The 17,075-nt window shown below is 23.5% G+C and overlaps 2 protein-coding genes across 2 annotated transcripts; both read left to right on the plus strand. All coding sequences in view use genetic code 6, as the record gives it.

Annotated features, from left to right (window-relative positions):
* Nucleotides 1-131: 131 nt before the first annotated feature.
* On the plus strand, nt 132-12,134 carry TTHERM_00326960 (transmembrane protein, putative; the record flags this gene model as incomplete). The annotated part of the gene is made up of 10 exons (XM_001026459.2): nt 132-615; nt 764-1,952; nt 2,041-3,032; nt 3,243-3,380; nt 3,437-3,823; nt 3,903-4,473; nt 4,641-6,624; nt 6,782-10,197; nt 10,314-10,824; nt 10,881-12,134. The coding sequence occupies 10 exons, from the start codon at nt 132-134 to the stop codon at nt 12,132-12,134; spliced, it is 10,926 nt and encodes a 3,641-aa protein (XP_001026459.2).
* Nucleotides 12,135-14,068: 1,934 nt separating this feature from the next.
* On the plus strand, nt 14,069-15,553 carry TTHERM_00326980 (metal cation transporter, ZIP family protein; the record flags this gene model as incomplete). The annotated part of the gene is made up of 2 exons (XM_001026461.3): nt 14,069-14,345; nt 14,541-15,553. 2 exons carry the CDS (start codon nt 14,069-14,071, stop codon nt 15,551-15,553), a joined length of 1,290 nt encoding a protein of 429 aa, XP_001026461.2.
* Between the last annotated feature and the right edge of the window lie 1,522 nt (nt 15,554-17,075).

Raw genomic sequence — 17,075 nt, forward strand, 5'->3', positions numbered from 1 at the left:
GACAAAAAGCTATTTATAATTAAGAAGAAAGAAAGAAAAAGCAGGCTAATTAATATTTTCCAAAAAAGACAACAATATAAATATTTCATTCAGCAAAACATAACTAAGCATCTCAGCATAAAACTTCAAAGATGGCTAGGAAGATTTTACTAATTTTAATTATTAATACTATTTTATCGCTTTGCTAAGATATTTATCTTAAATCTCCCTAAAATTAGAATATAAAGACAAATGATGCTGCTGAATAAAGTGATAATTAAAATAAAAATAGTTCAAAAGGCGCATCAAAGTCTACTTAATATTATAATGATATTTATAGTAACAATTAAAGGATAATAGATGAAACTGAATGTCCAAGAGTATCTAAATTTTTAGATTTGATAGAAGAAAACTAGACTTCTTTAATTTAAGTCTCAGCTCTTGACCATATTGAAAACTCCAATATTCTCATTGTTGGTACTCAAAGTGGAGATATAGAGCTTTGGGATTTTCAGACTAGGGATATTTTATCCAGATTTAGTGTTAACAATTAAGGAGCTTCAATAAAATAAATTATGTATTTATCTGACTTAGACAAAATTCTAGTTTTATATGATGTTCCCCTGTCATTATCAAGTAATTTTAAAAAGGATTTATTTGCTTTCATTAAAATAATAAATATGTTCTATGAATTCAAATTTCTTTTATAAAAGAAAGCTACTTTTTACATTATTGCAATTGATATTTTTTTATTTGTAATAAATTTAATATATTTATTATATAGATGACAACTAAAGCTAGTATTCCATTGTTTTATGGGATCCCTAAACATAACGTTAAGTTATTTAGTTTCCAAAGGCAGATAATTTTTCTGTTAATCTAAAATAGCTAGGTAATAAAGTGATAGATTTGCAGGTTAAAAGCTTTACTGAAACATCTTCAAATAAACAAAGCTCTTTAAATGTTAAAATCGTTACTATTTCAGATACTTCAATATTTATTTTCTCAATAAACTAAAATTTAAATATTAACTGTTAATAGACTGTGCTAAACAAAAATTATATTTAGGATTTACCACTAAAGGTATTTATCACTGATAACAACATGTATACAATATTTACATAGAATGGACTTATTTAATATAACTAAAACTTAAATTCATATACTGCTTTATTATAAGTTTAATAAAGCCATTATATAGAGTGTTTGTATTTCCCAAATTAGCTCAAATACATTTTGCTGAAAGAGGGCGACTTATCTATGTATTTATTTGATTAAGATTCTTAAAAAGATTAGCTTAAAAAAATCACAGAACTTAATTCTTTAAAGAGTTATTTTTAAGCTTAAAATAAAACTTTAACTAAAGATTCAGCTATAAAAATTGTCAAAATTTAAAATAATCAGCCAGAGTTCTTTTTATTATTGGACAATAAAACTTTGATGTATATAAACTACGAAGATGATAAAATCCTAGAAGTATTTAATGTAGAAAACTCAAAAGTAATTGCTCCTCTCAAAAATTCCCCTTCATTTTTCATAGCATTAGCTGATGGATCTATTAGTTTTTACAGACAAACTGTGTACTTAGGTGAAATAAATCTTCAACAGTAAAATCCCTATACAATCCCCAACTAATTAAGAAGATCAATTAGTATTAATTATCAAAATTAATCTCAAAAAAATAAAAATCACACTAATTATTATAACTATATATCTGAAATGCAAAATAATAACTTTACTGTCTATCATCTCTCCTTTTAGACAATAAGTCAAATTATTAATTATCCTATTCCATTTTCAGATGACTACTAAATCGCAGATTTTCTGGTTAACTTTAAATCAAACATTGCTTACTTCTATAAACCATAACAATAAATGCTCTTTATCTGTAGAATCAATGATTTAGAAAAGTGCATATCTAAATAGTTAAGTATGAACAATATTATCAAGAGCGAGTCATTTGAACTTAAAATGTAATTTATGAATTTATTATTTTCTTAAAATAATATTTTTTGATATTTGATATTTTATATTAATAATTAATTAATTATCGTAAAATAGGAGAAAATTCATTCATTATAACTAGAAAGGAGGAGTTTTAATAGTAAATGATATGAATAGTATCTATATTTACTCAATAAATGAAGGAATAGATGTTAAATTAGAAGATCATCTATAGCTAGTTGTTTATTAGAAGTTTGTATCCAAATCTCAAACGCCAGCAATAATTAACACAATAAAATAAAGATATTAAGATTAAAATGATTCTATCCTTCTATTTTTTGGAAATGAAAGCAAATTTTTTATTTATGAGTACAAAATTTCTGTTAAAAGTTTAATTTTAGTTTAAGAGTTTACCATCAGCTCTTCTGACAGTAAAATAGTTGCAATAGAAGTTTTATAGAATGAATAATTAGTGGTTATGCAATTCATTAATAACAAATTTAGATTTTTTAATTTGATGACAAAAAATTTTGAAAAGAATGAAATAAAATTTGAGTAACAGAGCAATTCATTTGCCAATTATGATTTTTAGCTTTAACTTGATTTAATAAGAATAGAAGGATCTCCTCATATCATTTCTCAATTAAATAATAAGAGAATTATTACTTTCAATTATAAAACAGAATAAATTCACTTTATGAGTGATCCACTGAATAGTTATGTGTATTAGTTCAAAATTGATTATTTATAACAAATTTTTTATGTAAGCTAGTACTCTTCAACAGAAAATATTTAATATTATGATTTGATACTCCAACGACCTTATCTTTAATTTCGTTAGGAAAGAGGAAAAATAGAAAAAGCATAACTTTTTGCCTTAAACGGTTAGTTTTTGATCTTACAGCACTATGATTACAGCTTTTGGGTAGTAGATCTCGAAAAATAAAATTTTAAACCAGAGAAACTTTTATAATATGAATAAGAATAACCAAACTAAAAAGTAGCTTTCTTTGCTCGTTAGGGATAATTTACTTTGATAAATAATCTAGGGAAAGTTTATAAGTACCCTTTTTACAATTCTCAAATAACAGGACCACCAGAAATTATAGGTATAAATTTATTTAGAAACATTCTTTATTAAAATTAAAGTTGATTTTTATCATGTCGTTTTTTTGCTTTTTTAACAACTTTTCTAGCTTAATAATTGATTAAAAATAAATTTTATTTTTATTTTTTTCTGCTAAATTTTTAATTAGCTTTGAGAAAAAAATAAATGATTAAATTTATGGAAAAATTTACTTTTATAATTTAATATTTAGAGTCTCCATGCCCAAACTGTTAGTTTGATGATTAGATCAGCATAAAAAATACAACTATTCCTTATTTATTTTTGTTGTATGATTCTCTTCAAATTGTTCTCTACAATTCTTTACATAACTCAATTATTTGGTACAAGAGTAAGATAATATTTTTAATATTTATTTTTTATTTTAATTAAAATCTTAAAATAAAGAGTTTGATTCAGTTATTGTAGATATTAAATCTAGCATCGAAAATTGTTAAATTTTAATTGGGTTTTAAAATAAATAAATTCATCAATGGAATTGCTAAGATATTAACAATATATTTTTATAGAATTAAGCTATTTCTTAAGAAGATATTGTAAGTATACAATATTCAGTAGAAGATAGCAACCGAATTTATGTAATATCTAAAAATAAGATAACATTTTATAATATGAAAAAAATGTAGTAAAAAGAATAAGACTAAGCCCATAATTTATTTAATCACCCATAAAACGATTAAAATGCCAATATAGTCTTTGAATTAAATGATTGCCAAATTCTGAAATCCTAGTATTTAATATAGCTAGGCATTCAAATATTGCTGACTTCTAAAAGTAAAATATATTAATTCTTTTAGTATTTTTATTATGCAAAAATTATTTAATTTATTAATATTTTTTTATTTTATAATAGATTAAATGATTATTTATGGATTTGGGTAATAGCAGGTTATTAAATTACAAAGTCTTACTAATGATCCTTACTCAATAGTTTTTATAGGAAATACAGAAGACAAAACTAAAATAATTATATCTACTACACAGAAAGTGTGGTTTATTAATATTGGTCCACTTTTTTAAAATTTAGATTATAAAAGCACTAAAATTTTAGATTTTTATAAGGAAGCTAACCAAATTGTAAACAATTAAAATTCAACAAATACAAAACTAAAAGCTGTTTCTAACTCTCTCAAATTTAATAATGCATGTTTACTAAATATTTACTTTTAAGCTTCTTCAGAAACAAGATCAATGAGTGTTTTTGGCTAAGGCTCAAAATCGGATCCATATTCCCACTTTAGTGCTCTTTAGAGCTTGATTATCCAAGTTGGACTTAGCAATTTAATTTTTAGTTATAAATAAAATGAATTAAATTTGAGATTCTTTTCCCATGATTAAAATTTGTACCATAAAATATCTAAGAGAGTCAATCTATAAAATTCTGCTTTTACTTAAATTAATTTTATTGGCGAAAAAAATACTGAGTAAATAATAATTTTTTTTTATTATTTAAAATTATTTATTAAATTTGACCGTTTAATAAATTATTTACGTGAATTCTTATTTTCTACTTTTAATTATACTTATCATCAATGATTACTTAAAAGAGTTTTTTATGAAATCGAATATAATTTTTAAAATAATAAAATAGAGATGGAAAAACTGTTTTAGAGATTGAAGAAGGCTATGAACTGAATTAATACATGAGTGTGACCTTTAAAAATATAATATTTAAAAGTATAGACTTTTCTAGCTCTACAGGTTACAATAATTTGATTTCTAGCCAAACGAATTACTTGTCAGATTTGTCTATTTTACAATTTTCAGTATTGAATATTGAAAATCTCATTTTTGATAATGTTAATTTTGGATTGTATTCTTAAAATTAAAATGTTCCTAAATACATTTAAGTTTTCAACTGCACTAAGCTTTTACTAAATAATTCAGAATTCTATGGCACAACTTTCTATATTGATAATGTTTCTAAGTTTTAGGCTTAAAAAACCTTAATATTTGGTATGAAATCTGACATGATTTCTAATGAAAAACAATAAGTTAATTTATTAAAAAAGAAAGGAATCATTTTTTTAAGGTAAGCCTTAAGAAATAAAATCGCTCTTAACAATAAATTTACCCTTTAGCAAATAAATTTAGAAAATTGTTAACTAAATTCTATAAAAATATTTGCCTTTGAGTGCTTTGAAGACTAAGCACCTAATTTAAAAGCGCCGTCTCTTTATTTGAACGCAACATATATGCAACATTCTTCTTTAATTGGGTTGGATAATTGCAGATTCTTACAAGAATTGGTTATAAATATTCAAACTGTATCGCTTTTAGATCTAAGTTATAAGGACAGTTAAATTTTAACTGATGGATATATTTCGATCAGTAGGATTGAAAATATTCAAATAAAAAACACAAATAAATCAATTAGTAACTTTGGTTCTTCAGCAAGTTTTTTAGTTTAATATTCTAAAGGAGATACATAAATTGGTTAGTTGATACTAAAGAATCTTTATTTAAGTGATATTCTCTTATTTTAGGTTTCTAACAATTTTAGTATAGTAAATACAACAATAATAGACTGTAAATTATCTTACTCTTAGATTATTTTAGTTTAAAATACCTTATCTTTTGCTAATATTGTTGTAAGTAGAGTGAACATTACTAATTCAACAATCGAAGATAACTCTAAATTTATTTAAATATAGTAAACATTAGCTATAAATCTAGAAGTAAACTCACTTTCTTTACTTAATGTTACCACATAGTAATCATCTCTTATTTAGGTGAATTAAGATTAATCTTAAATAGATGTTATAATTAAAGATTTATTAATCAATTCATGCTCTTTTTCCTATTCTAAAATATTAGAAAAGGGCAACTAAGTGTATGTAAACATAAATAAATTGATCATTCAAAACAATACAAAATTTATTAATTCTTTGGTTTTAAAGAGCTCTGCCAACATAGAAAACCAAAGAGTGAATCTCCTGAATATTCCTATGTTCAACACAATTGAACAGTTAGAAATAACTTAGTCTACATTCAACGAATCCAAAGTAATGGAAATAAAAGAATAAGCATATTTCTATATTTAAAATCTAAACTTAACAAATAATATATTTTTTGCCCAATCAATAAATAATAATATTTAATAGAGTTCACCATCTACTTAAAAAATCCCTTTAAGTATTTTTAATAACACAAACGAAAAACTTCCTAATAAGAATTCATCTGATTTACCTTTTTTCAATAATTCTAATTTCCCTTCTGCAACTGAATAAGATAAAATAAGATACCTGATAGAGGTTACAAATATTAAAATATTTAATACCTCCATAGTTTCAAATGATTTTCAAGGTTACATTATTTTCGGATAGCCATAATCATAATAAATCCAATCTGAAATTGAACAAATCTATCAAAACCTAAACTTCTCATGTAATAAATTTGTTCCGAACTCCAATTTCATCTTGCTTGAAATTAATTTTAACTCTCTTAATAGAAATTCCTCAGTAGAAGTTTCTAACTTTACACTAACAAACAATATTATAGATACCCTTCATCCAAATATACCATTAAACTAATTAGAAGATGGTAGATCATTCTTCTTTTTTGGCTCGGATAAGGTAATTTTTTTAAAAATTTTATTTTAAATTTAGAGAGATATTTTCATTTTTAAGAAATTATTTTTCTGAAATTTTAAAAATATTTTTTGTTTTTTACGCTTTTAAATATATTATTTTATTTAAAAATTTAATTAATATTTCTAAATAATTTATTTAGCTTGGAAGAGTTTTATTACAGAATGGAATCATTAAAAATAATGATAATGTTGGGTTTGTTAATGTTAAATACTCTTTGAACGTTGTGACGATTTCAAATGTAAATGCAACTGGAAATTTAAATAAAAGTTCTTTGCAATAGTCATTTTTGTAAGTGCTTCATCCTAGAAGATTCATTATGACTTAATGCCTTTTCGAAAGATACAATATTGTTGGATCAACATTTTTAAGTATCTAATTAAATAGACAATATTTTTAGCTTTAGAATATTACATCTGTAGACTAGAAAGAATAAAATTAAGATATATAATTTAAGGAAGATAAAATTAAGATTCCTAAAAATAATAATAATAATAAATCATAGACTAAGAGTTTAAATGGCAATCATACTTTAGAAAATTTAGATTAGAATTCTGTAACTTTAAAAAGTGTGGTGAACAACTTTGCAAATAATAATCATTAAATTTCTGAGAAGAGATTGCTTTAAGGATTAAATAAAAAAGATATTGATTAGCAAGAAGAAGAAGAATAAAATGACTAAATGAGAATCAAAAATAGTTAATTTAATGAAGACTAAGTAAATTATCAAAATAGAAGTTATGATTATGATGAAGATACTTTTGGTTTTATAATGGATTCTAAAAGTGAATTATTTAGTGAAGTTAATATTAATAGCAACACTGATGATTCAAAAGAAGAACTATATTTTGTAGTATTTTTTGACAACAAATTTAAACATCTAATTGCATAGAATATTTCATAATCAATAAGTTCATCAGTTATCAACTTGTAAAGTAATTTGTTAGTCAATATATTTTTAGAGAACTGCTTGTTCCTATAAAATGTTGTAACTTCTGGTGAAGATTATTATAGATAAAGGAGACTTTCTTAAGTTGAAATTTAAGCCGTGAACTCTAATATCTTCCTATCTAACAACTAGTTTATTTATGGGAAATTTTAATTACCAATAACTTAGTTTATAGATACTGTCTATTTCTATTTATCTGCTAAATATATTTAGTTCTAGTCATATGTCTAATCATTTAATCACTTTAAAGGGTAGTGTGATGAAAAAACCATCTACAATTATATGGCAAGTGGGGTTTTAGAAGGGAAGAATATTAAAATTTTAAATAGCACTTTTAATGGCACCTGCACTATGATTTAGCCTACCCTTTATATCAAGCTATACGATTAAAGTCTATTAGAAATTTCAAATAGCTAATTTTTGGATTTATATGGTATCTAAGAAGGATCTGGCTTAGTTATAAATGGTGTTATGAACTAGGTTTAAATTAATATAACTAATATTACAATAAATAGAATGAGCTGCCCTTCAGCTTAAAGTGAAGGTTTTTTCTTTTTTAGCAATCTCAAAAAAGGTAGTGTGGTGAATATTAAAGGAGTGAATGCTAAGTAATTGTACACCTAAAATGGCTCATTGGTTAAATCATTAAATGATAATATTTTTATAAGTTTAAAGGATATTAATATAGATAATTCTTTTGATGCTGAACTCTTCCGTGAATTTGTTTATTTATAAAATCAGGTTGACTATCTTTAAAGCAAAAAATCTGTATAAGACTACTTTAACCGTTTAGAAAACGGAAAATTTTATCCAAATTAAGGCTAAGATGATGATAGTATTATTAATAGTGATGATGACGAAATAGGAATTAATAACTTTTTTTAAAGTAGTGAAAAAATAGAATATAATGATAAATAGTTTAACAAAAAGAGATTACTACAATCTGAATAATAGGATCTACTTGCTGAGAACTCAAACCTAATGGGAGATTAGGACTCATTGATAGATTTCTTAGATGTGATGAATTACATGATATTAAATTAGTAAACTAATTAAATTTAAGTAAAACTTTAGCAGATTGACTCAGGTTAATTAATTTAGATTTTAAATGCAGATGTATTAAAAATTATTAATCTTAAAGTGAGAAATTATGGAATTGCATTTAGTTCATAAAACGACTTGATATATATTTACAACGTTAAAAATACTTTATTGAATAAATTGGATATTCAAAATAATGTATTCTTTTCATCTGGAGCAATGAGAGTATCATATTCTTCAGTTATAGCTAAAAACTCCATATTTTCTAATAACAAATACTATGGATAGTCTCTGATATTATTTAATTAATTACTCTTATCATAAAATCACATCATAAACTTTGAAATTAATTAAAATATTTGCATTAACAAAATAAGTTGTTTCTCTCCTCTTCTCGGTCAACAATCTATTTTGCATGTTTAAAACACATTAATATCATATAATAAAGGAAATAATACTGTTGGAGGTATATTTTATTCTCTTCCTTCAAAGATATTTGATATTTCAAGCATCTAGGACATTTAATAACATAATAAAACATAAAAAAATTAAAATACTATCATTTTAAAAAATCTTACTATACAAAATAATAACGCTTCTTCTATAGGCGCGATGGCTGTTGAGTTAGGTGAGGATTTAAGCTGCAAAGTTTAAAACTCTACTTTCAAAAGGAATTATGGAGTCTAAATAGGTGGTTTGTCGTTGCAGCTTCACGATCCTAATTCAATTTAATTTGAGAATAGTACAATTACAGAAAATAATTCAAAGTTTACAGGAGGTGTCAAGATTTAAAAGTCTTCAACTTTATAATTGAGAAATAATTTCTCTTAATTCATTTATAACAATACTCCTAACCAGTTTACATCAGGGCCTCGCTCATTTTAGATTATCCCTGTTGAAGATGGTCTTTTAGAAAATATAAATGAATAAAATTAATAAAATAAAAACTTAAAATTAGCTCCTGTTAAACTTTTAGAAACAAACCAAACTAAATCATATAAATTTATATAAAAGCAAGAAAAGCTGTATGAAGTATAAACTTTTGATAGCGGAGATAATCTACCATAATTCTATTTAAAATTATTTGATGAAAATGATTAGACAATAATAGGGGATTAAATTCCAAATGTAAAAGTTTATCTTAGTCCTCAAAGTCAGCTACGATAAGGCTCATTTTTGAAAGGAAGTGATAGCTATTTTTATTCTTACATCGGATAAAGCTACAATCCAGACATAGGAATACTCTTTGATTAGTTATAGCTTTATGGTTACCCTGGCACAAATGTAACAATAATTTTTAAGCTTTTAGACATTTAGTATGAAAATGCATCATCTTTAGTTCCATTTAGCAGTTCTTCATAGTTCTACAACTTCACAATAAATGTTAACCTAAGAAAGTGTGTTATAGGTGAGTATATAAAAACCAGTCTTATAACAACTGAATGTGAAATGTGTGCAAAGCAATATTATTCTTTATTAGATCCTCATACTAACCAAAATGTTAAGTGTCTTAGATGTCCTGATAATTGTAATTGCCCAGGAGGAGATTAACTCATTTTGGAGCAAGGGTAAATTAAATATTTAAAAATTTTTAATATATTATTTACACACATATTTTTATCTAAATAAAAATAAAATAATATTATTTTAATATATTCATGATGAAATTTTTTTTTGTATTAAGGTATTGGAGAGATAGTAATTCATCTGATGTCATTATAGAATGCAAATTTTCATCTGATAATTGCTTAGGAGGCTTAATGGTTGGAGATGAATCATGCACAAATAATAGGATAGGGCCTCTCTGTGAAATATGTGATATCAAGCAAGGTTACACAGACCTTTCTGCGAGCTAGTGCTTAAATTGTAAAATAATTTGGCTTGCTTCTCTAATAATGGCACTGATACTGTTATTTTTCATATTTTATATTTTTATATCAATCGATTCTACAGTGAGTCGTATAAGAAAATTCCGTATATTGTTTGAATACAGTTCAGCTAATCACATCGGATAAACTTCTATGCTTGTTAAATAATTTGTAAGCTATCTGCAAGTTCTTTCTATTATATCTTACTTTAGATTTAATTTTGGTAAAGAGTCCATTTCATCTATTATTTATAATATTGGTAATCCACTGATTGGTTTCAATAATATTGTGAGCTGCTTCATCTACTAATATTCAAAGAAATTTGATGTAAAATTATAATTGATTAAAAAAAAATTAATTATTTTTTAAACTAATTTAACTAGATTCCACATATTTATATTTCCTTCACTGTTTCTCTTCTCATACCTATTTCTTTAAGCTTGGTAGTTTTAATTGCTCAAATGATTATAAATTATCGAAATTACTACTATAGAAAGTATTATCTAATCACAATGATATTGGTCAATTACTTCTATTTTACTCCTCTTCTACTATCAAGAGCGATGGAATTAATGATTTGTAGGCAAATAGGAAATGAGAAATACATCACAGCTTCCACGATTTATAACTGCAATCTAGATTCTTTTAGGAAGATGAACATATTTTATTTTCTTCCTCTTATTTTTATATTACTTATAGCTATTCCTGTTTTGATTATTTACAGGATAAAAATGAGATTTTAACAAAGTTTGCCTTTGAAATATTTCTAGTATATCTTAGGTGATTTTAGAAAGAAATATTTCTATTGGGAATTTGTGAGATTTTTCACAAAAATAGCTCTAGTTTCGTTACCTGTACTATTATAGGAAGACATAAGAACCATGGGTTAAGTCTTAAATCTCATTTTAATTATTTATTATGCATCGGTTCTTTATTTCCACCCTTATTGGACTGAAATTTGTTAAAAAATGGAGCTAATCACAGGAGCAGCTATTTTTGTAACTTTCCATTTCTGCTTGCTCTCATATGATAAAGATGATTTCTCTATTTGGTGGTGGGTAACTATTATAGTTATATCTCTAACAAATATACCTTTGATCTTTTGGTATATTATTTCCTTCTTTTAGGCATATAAGCCTTCTATAAGTAAATTCTTCAATTACAGTCCAAGAAGAAAGATGTCTGAGAGCGATGATCCCCAAGCTAGAGCTCGTTTATTGTGGTAGCTTGCTCTCTTTACAGTAAAAAAGCATATCAAGAAAGAAAAATTGTAAGCTTTAGAAGCAATGAAAAATAAAAAAAGAGCAAAACCTTTAGATAATAATTTTATGGATAACTCGTCTTTTATTACTGGTTATAGTGATGCAGAATAAGTTTAAAATGAATAGAAAAAATCAAAGCTTCTTTGGTGGAGAAGAAGTGGAAGAAGCAGTAATTAAGGCTAATTTAATGAAAACAAACTGAATTAATCTAATTTGAATCAACCTCTCCTTCAATAAAATAGATACACAATTATGGAGAACAAGCTAAGTCAAAATTCTGATGATTATAACCCTTATCATGACTTCAATTTCTCCTTTTTACCGCAAGAAGATAATAATTTCTCTAATTAAAAAACAAATTAATTTAAAGAATGATAAAATTAATAAAAACTGTTGATAAATTTTATTTTTGATAAAAATTTAACTCATATTATTTTATAAATTTAACACTTTTTATATTTTGCGCTCATTTATTTTTTTATTTAAAATTTTTTAAATTTAATAAGTAAAGCAGTTAAGCTTTATTTAAATTTTAAAGCTAATCTAATATTTTTGATTACATGAACATATTATTTACAAATCAACTTATTAAATGAGTAACAAAGTAGCTGTGTAAAATTGAACTCAATTTTTCCTTATTTATTTTTATTATAATAATACAAAATATAATCTGTTTTTTGAAGTTATTTAATATTCTTTTTTATTTTATTTGCTTTTATATAATTGATTTAAAAAATCAGTAAAAGCTAGTAATGAGTTATTTAGTCTGCTTTTATTTTCAAAAAAAGTTAAACAAATAATATTTTTTGAATTATTTTTTTTACTAGCTTACATGCTATTCGCAAAAAAGAAAAAAATAAATGAATATCAAATTTTTTTTTTTTTTAATAGAAAAGTTTTATTTTGATACCTTAAGATGATTTTATAATAAAAAAATTTACAAATTGTTTTATATTAAATAAAAAGTAAGTATTTTCATTAAATTAAAATAAAATGTTGTATATATCTTTTATATCTTAAAAAAAATATCTAAGTAAACAGAAACATCAAAAAAATAGCTTACATATATAAAATTTGTTATAAGTACTAAAAAAGATATCAAAATTTGATTAAGCTGTAATTAATTCAGGAAATATATAAAAGAATTTAAATAAAAAAAATTAATAGCGCTTATTATGATTATGCATTAATAATATTTCGTAAAGTAATTTAGCTACTTGTAAATTTATCCCCAATAAGATTTGATATAATTTAAAAAAAAAATAAATTTTTATTACTGTTGCAATCAAATCTCCAAAATTTAGCTATATTTGATAGTATTTTAACATAGAACAAGCAATATTTTAAATTTAATTTCAAGGCTACTATTACCTTTTAATATGAAAATACATTATACAAAATTATAAAAATGTTGCATTAGCCGATTTAAAATGTTCCAAATAAATTTTAAAAAAGAAGATATGTAATTTATATGGTTGATTTTAAAAGTAAAGATACTTTTTTATTTAGAGAATCAAGATTTATCTATCCTACAACAATAAAATTAAATTATCTTCTCCAATTACTTTACTTTGAATTACTTGAGTTTATTATTTTTCAAAAAGTTATTTTTAACACTTTTCAGACAAAGTAAATCAGAAAAATCAAAATACTTAACATAGATAGATTAATTTAACACTAGCCAATAATTGTTTTGAGTACCTTTAAAGTATCTTAAATGAAATTACTTTGAAATATATTATAGCTTATATTTTAAAATCCACTAACATTATATCAACACTTAACTAAATAATTATTGATATCAATTTTTAAGTAATCAGTATATATTGTCTTTGCTATTAAACTATAAGATAAAATAATTCTAGAGTTTTTAAAAATATAAATACAAATTTGGAAATTCTCTTACCTAAAACCATCATTCTATTTGTATTTATAATCATAATCCATTTTATCCGAGTATTGTGATTATACTTTGGTGTATGTCATGAGCAGGAAGTTTAATTAGGCTCATGAGAGAGTGATTCATTTTAAGTATTTAGGAATCACATAGAATCACTAAGAAATCTTTGTTGAAAGTTAAGTACTATTCTTATACCTTATTATGTTACTATTCAAAATAATAAATACGATAAATAAAAATTTTTGATTTTTGTAATTTAAATGAAAATTTACTAATTATTCAAATCCGCCAAACAACAAAATAATACATGCTTACCGTGTATTTTGATTCATTAAATTTAGTGATTCATTACTTTTTCTTGATTTTTTGTTTGATAATTGATTAAATGGTTGATTAATAATTTGATTGAATGTTAAAGCTTTTATCTGCTTAACAACTAACTAAAATACAGCGATTTCGATCCCTGCTACTTATATTATAAATAATTAATTACTTTTTAACTAAAATAACAAAAAACAAAAAAAAAGAAAAATCAAAAACAAACAAACAAACAAAAAACTAGAATCTTTTTATTTGTTTTTAATATTTAGAAAGTAAGCAATAAGATCAATAAAGTAGAAAAAACTACAAACTAAGTTAACTAAAAGAATTTTAAGCTCTTTCCATAGTATATCATAAACATTAAGGTGAGTATATTTTAATTTGTATAGATTTTTTTCCATATTTGTCTCATTTGTTTGTAGCATTTTGTTATGGCTAAGATAATCTCTAGATTTTTACTACTCTTTAAAAGAGATTTAAGATTGAAATTAATAAATGTTCTCTTAAATTATTTTTTTTGGTTTAACTCTTTATAAAATTGATTTATATTTATAAAATAGTAGAAATGGAGGCCTGGATTATTAAATTAATAGCTATGATAACCATGTTTTCACTAATCATGATTACAGGAAATATACCCCTAAGATCAAAAAGCTTTAAATCAAACCCTAAAGTCCTTGCTCTTTCTTCTGCTTTTGCAGGAGGTCTTTTCTTGGCTGTAGGTATTTTGCATCTTTTACCTGAAGCAAGCGAACACTTTGATGATTACTATAAAGATTAAGATAAGCCTGCTGATGGAGAAGGCGACAGTGGAGATAGTGATGAAGAGCATTTCCCATGGAGCTATTTCATTACAGTTTGCAGTTTTGCTTTGATCCTTTTCATCGAAAAGATTGCTACTGACCATACACACAGCCATGATGATCATAGTCACTCTATGCTTAAATAATCCATTCTTAAGCGTTAATCTCACCTTGTTGAAAACGTTAATATTGATTCTCACTTAGAACACGAAGGAGAAGATGAAGACGATGAAGAATTCGAAGAAAATATAATTAGAGAAGGTCTTAATAAGAAAAAGCAATTTGCTTCAAAGCTAAGTATGATTTAAAAAGATGGTAAAACCAATCTTGCTCCATATATTTTGCAAGTTGCTATTGGTATTCATGCTGTTTTTGAAGGTCTTGCAATTGGTATTGAATAGGAAACAGTTAAGTGTCTTTCTATCACTATAGCAGTTGTTTGCCATAAATGGGCTGAAGGTTTAACTCTTGGTCTTGCTTTTAAAAAGGCCAACGTTGATCTTAAAATGAGTACTATCATGATTGCAATATAAGCTATTATGAATCCTATTGGTATAGGTATTGGCTGGGCTTTATCTGACCAAGGTAACCTTATTACAGGTATTTTTATGAGCATTAGTGCAGGTACATTCGTATATATCGCCACCTTAGAAGTACTAGTAGAAGAATTCAATGTTAAAAGATACAAAATTGTTAAATACATCTTCTTCCTTATTGCTATTGGTTTCGTTTCCTCCTTATGGTTTATTGAGCAAGCCACTGGTGGTTGAAAGTTTCCTGTTTTTAAATATTATTCGGTAAGGCTTATGAAAAAATCATCTGGCTAAATTATTACATATCTTCTATTTATCTAAAAATTCATTCAATCGATTGAATCTACTAGGATAGGAGTTGAATATAATTAAGATAATTAATGATGTTTTCATAGGTTTTCGAAAAGACTGATTAATAATACTCAAACATTAAATTAATATTATTCTTATATCTGTTAAACCTTTTAAAAATATTCAACTTTATGTTACATCAAACATTTAATTTTATCTATTCATCAAGTAAAAGATTTCTGGATATTAATTTTTTAATTTGATTATTTTACAACATAAATTTTAACTTTAAAAATTTATTAAATTTATCTCTTAAATAAAATCATTAAAAAAAAGTATTTTTTTAGAGTAATTTTTAATCTAAATATAGAAAGACTTACATTTTAAAAAGAAATTAATATATTTCAAATAAAAACTGAATAATATTTATGAAAATTAACATTTATAGAAGAAAAAACTATTCTATTTAAATATTAAATTTAGAAATTTAATGAATATTTATCGTAAAAATTAATTAAATTTTAATTTATAGCTATAAATAAATAGTAAATGATTTAGTTATCAAATATCAAACTTATCTCTAATTTTATTTTGTTAAAAATTAAATATCTTTGATTTCAAATATTCTTATTTTGAAAAATAAATATAGCCGTTTAAATGTTTTCATAAAAAATACATTTTTATAAGATAAATTATTTTAGTGAATTTACTAATTTGTTTGTATTTATTAAATGTTTTATTTTTTTAATTTTTATTTTAATAATTCAAATTCTAAAAAAATTATTTAGAAGTTTTAAAGTTGTTTTGTTAAAAATTTTTTAAATCATATAATAAATAAATTATCATTAATCAATTAAATTAAGTTAAGTTTTTAATAATTTTATTTTTTTTAGATAAATTTTATAATTCATAATTAAGACTTTAAAAAATATCATATTTTTGATAAGTTTTATAATAAAATTTATTTTTTTTATTTCTTTCACGAATTAAATATTTTTAAAACTAAAGTTTTTTCACTTGATTAGTAATTTTTGTTCTAAATAAAAGAGTTTATTTAAAATATGAAAATATTTTCTCATTATTTTTAGTCATATTATTTAATGTAAACTCGTAATTTTTTTTAGCGAAATATTTCTATATTGCTAAAGTTATTTTAATCTGATGAATTCAATGATTAATTAATTTCTGATATTGTAATTGAAGAATAAATTCTTCTGAATTATGAGTAATAAATTGACAAATCAGATAAGAAACAATTAACTAATGAGAAATTTTAATTAATAACTATTTTATTCTCAATAATAAAACATCTAATTACTAATTTAATACGTTTTTAACTATTATTTTAAAAGAAAAATATCTTTTTTTACAATTATTTGTAAATAAAAAAAATTTTTAATCAAATAAAAAAGAAAAAATGTCTTCTTAAATACAGCTAATTAAAACATTTACTATGATTTTTATGTAT

This window comes from Tetrahymena thermophila, assembly GCF_000189635.1.
Source record: "Tetrahymena thermophila SB210 genomic scaffold scf_8254010, whole genome shotgun sequence".
NCBI classification, from domain to species: Eukaryota; Ciliophora; class Oligohymenophorea; order Hymenostomatida; family Tetrahymenidae; genus Tetrahymena; species Tetrahymena thermophila.